Here is a 3,674-nt window from a genome sequence, read left to right on the forward strand (position 1 = left end):
TAATAATGATAATAAAGAACACAAGAAAATAATTGTAAAATTAGTTAAAAGGAAAAATTATAATAATTTGTAACATCATTTTAAATATGCAATTATAACTATATGGTGTTTCCCCTCGCTATATTTCCCTTTTGTTGACTAATGAAAAATAAACATTTTTGTAATAAAATTTTAAATATACACTCGTAATAATTTTAAATATAGTTTTGTGTACATTTTTTTGTAATTAATTATTTTATTTCCTTTCTCAAGCTAATTTTCAGCTAATTTTATTGTCACCATTTACTAATTTTTTGCAATTTGCCGGACATTTCTTGCCAACCACGTTTTAAAAAGAAATCAGTATTAATCATCAGCCCTAAACTTTAACGTCAGAACAAAGACAGCAGGACAACTGAGTGCACTTTTTCACCATTTTATTAAAAATATTTACACCATTAAATTAATCACACGGATTTAAAAAAGCAGCTTGGAATGTGAGGTATTATTTTTTTCACATAACATTTCAGTGACACAAAACACTGGTTTTCCAACACCAGCCTGTTTTAACGCAAAGCACCATGTGAACAGTTTCCAGGAAAGTCCCCTATAGCAGTAGTATTGATTTGTCAAAGTCCACAGCAGCAGTTGAATGTGTGTCAGTCCAAAGTGTCCTCTGTCTCTCTGTGTTGGTGTAAAGGCAGGAAATTCCCTGAAGTCCGAGTTGTGTGTGTATCTTTTTTTTTTGTGGTTTACCACTTCACTTCTCCTCTGACTGACTCATATCACTCTCTGCTGATTCACACATACACACACTTTGAGTCAGCGCCAGTCACTTGTTTGGACTCATTTTACTGACGGTGAATCACCGGGAAACAAAACCAGTTCCCCTTCAGTTTCTTCCTCAAACTTTCCGGCCTTGTATCTCCCCTCAGGCCTGCTTCTTCTCTTTTTTTCTGCTCTCTGTTTGGGGCTTCACAAGCCCGGCGGGCGCACTGGAGAGCTCGCACCATGGCCCCGGTAATCCCTCTGTCCCGGGACGACCGATGTAGGTCAGCTTCTTGGTGCGCAGAGAGGGGGGTCAAACCGCCCTTGTAGGTTAAGTTCAGAATCACTCCAAAGTCTCATTGGAGGCTATTTTCTCCCACCATCTGCTCAGAAGGCAGGTATAACCCGATTTAGAGACAAAGCGGTCAGGGACTCCCCGGCCCCGGCGCGACAGCTGCCCAGCGGGGCCGCATACCTCTCCTCCCCGGGCTCCAGCCTCGCCCTCTTGCTAGGAAGGAAGTCAGGCGCCGCCGACGCCTTGCCCCGGCGTTTCCTGGACTGCCGCGTCGGGCTCATGTTCTCTTTGTCCTCTGTGATCTCACCATCGCACCCTTCGTCCGCGCTCTCCGGGTCCTCCAGGGGCGGCTCGGTTGAGTTCAGAGCCGGCTCTGGCTCTGGCTGTGGCTCGGGCAGCGCGCTCTGATCACCCGGGCTGGAGCTCGTATCCATCGGCTCCTCTGATGTCGCCCCGCTTGGCCCCTCGCTCTCCCGGGAGGAGTGATAGATGTCCCGGGCGGACCTCATGACCAAGGAGAGCAGGAGGCTCCGGTGGAGTCTCAGTCCGCCTCTCTGGGTCCTGGATGCGTACAGCTTGCTTATCGACACCGCCAGTATCCGTCTGGCTTCGGCGTTCACTTCCATAGCGGCTGTGGCACTCATTGTTCTTTTTCTGTTCTTATGCGTAATTACGCACGGTTGTTTTGGCACTTTCACCAAAAAAGGCTCAACAAGCAGACGAGCTTTATCTGTCCTGAGTTAGACTTGTTAAGTTTCTAGTTTTGGTCTGTCTAAGCTCGGACCTCAGCTGTTCACCAGTTGTTGTACTCAGAGAAGTGAGAGAGTAGAAGTGGCAGGGTGGCGTTTTATTTCCTCTTTGACGTAACGTGGACTTCATTCCTCAGTAAGTGACAAACAGGCGCCGCCCACACCTGCTGTAGCTGCCGCGGGCGCACGCGCGCGCACACACACACACACACACACACACACACACACACCATCTGTTCCGTCTACCGTTTTTCTCACGGTTGATGTCTTTTCATTATTTGATTTCTGCTGCAAGTCATTCTTAACACTGCTGCCTATTCGATAAAATGCTACAATCTTATATTTTTATGATAATTTCTCCGCCAATTTTAGCCTTTTCTTTCTTACAAACACGATGGAAGATGATAATTTCCTTTTCATTAGGGGTATGTATTTTGAAATCAAATCTTATTTTATGTACATATTACTGTAAATTACTTCTCATAGCCCATTAATAACATAAAATATCGCTCATATCAAGATAATTATAAGCAAAAGGGCAGGCAAAACGTTATTTATGGCACATTTGTATTTAGGATAGGCCTGCAGTTTCGTAGAAATGCTTAAAGTAGGCTTATAAAATCATACACATGTAGTGGATCAGCAAAAAACAGTATCCTGTGGAGAAGGTAAATTCAATTTTCTATAATATTTCCTATAAATCAAGTGTTTTTAACGATTATTTTTCAACAAAATATGATTTAGGCCAATATAATAACTACTTTATTGTATGGTAAGGTCTCAGTGTAATGATGGATTTTTATTCATTTTTATTATAGGCTATATAGTCTGTTGTCTGTGTTTATGTAGTATGCTGGTATGCAATGGGCCATTTCGTCAATGAAGTCTTAAAATAATAATAATAATTATCATTGTAATAATTGTGATTATTATTATATGAAAAAACAACTATGATTGAGAAATTCTGTACAATTTGGTCAGATTTCTGTCTCAAAGTCGATCCTCACAATAACACCAGGACGCGGTGTTTCGGGAAGTGTTTTTGGTGGATGTTATAAAGTGACTGTGAATGTGAGAAGCAGCTCTGAGACGTGTGGAGTGAAATTATGACAGTCACTGTTTACATTCTGGTAAAAACTCCGCCGGCAGCAGTTCGAAGAATTTACGTGGGAGAAGGAAACGTGTCTCCAATTTCTCGGGAGTTTCTGCTCTCTCTCTCTCTCTCACACACACACACACACACACACACACACACACACACACACACACACACACACACACACACACACACACATATACAAGATCACACACACTACGTCACTCACTCGCGCGCTCAGCCTCCATATATGGTCCATCCGGTAGTAAAGCCCCGTGGGGACGCGCACAGTGGAAAAGCCATGACGCGAACGCGCAACCGCAGCCCCCTCCCCCCTGCCTCTCTCCCTCCTCCCTCTCCTCGTGCCCGGGCACAGCGGTGATGGCGTCATCTCTGCACCATATATGGAGTTGTCACCGGTGTAAATTGGGTTACTTAAGCAGCCTCGCGGCTGAGGTCAAACGGCAGGCAGCTGTCAGTCCCGAGCACTGTGATGATGCCTTCACGTGCCGTGGGAAATGTAAACATTTTACACAAAACAAAGCGGTTATTCTGCAGCCAGACGTGACTATCGGCATTTGACGTCCTGTTAATGTGAAATATTTACACCATTAACTATTCATGTCCACATTTAATTAGAAAAGAAAAAATATAAACATAATTGGCTTTGTGCATTTTTTAGTTTTGCATGCTGATATAAACCCAACTTTAATTGATTTGCAATTTATCAGAAATATTATTTTTATATCATAATTTATCATGTTTTATTTTACTACTATTAATAATT

The 3,674-nt window shown here is 43.0% G+C and overlaps 1 protein-coding gene across 1 annotated transcript; it reads right to left on the reverse strand.

Moving 5' to 3' along the window:
• Positions 1–538: 538 nt before the first annotated feature.
• On the reverse strand, positions 539–1,867 carry LOC121965735 (immediate early response gene 2 protein-like). Its single transcript, XM_042515858.1, has one exon. The coding sequence runs from the start codon at positions 1,684–1,686 to the stop codon at positions 1,135–1,137; it is 552 nt and encodes a 183-aa protein (XP_042371792.1). The 5' UTR covers positions 1,687–1,867; the 3' UTR covers positions 539–1,134.
• Positions 1,868–3,674: the final 1,807 nt, after the last annotated feature.

The sequence above is a fragment of the Plectropomus leopardus genome, unplaced genomic scaffold (assembly GCF_008729295.1).
Source record: "Plectropomus leopardus isolate mb unplaced genomic scaffold, YSFRI_Pleo_2.0 unplaced_scaffold21388, whole genome shotgun sequence".
Lineage (NCBI taxonomy): Eukaryota > Metazoa > Chordata > Actinopteri > Perciformes > Serranidae > Plectropomus > Plectropomus leopardus.

What these genes read in the sequence shown, in the direction of transcription:
- LOC121965735 (XM_042515858.1), bottom strand. Translation starts at nt 1,686, where the DNA reads ATGAGTGCCACAGCCGCTATGGAAGTGAACGCCGAAGCCAGACGGATA.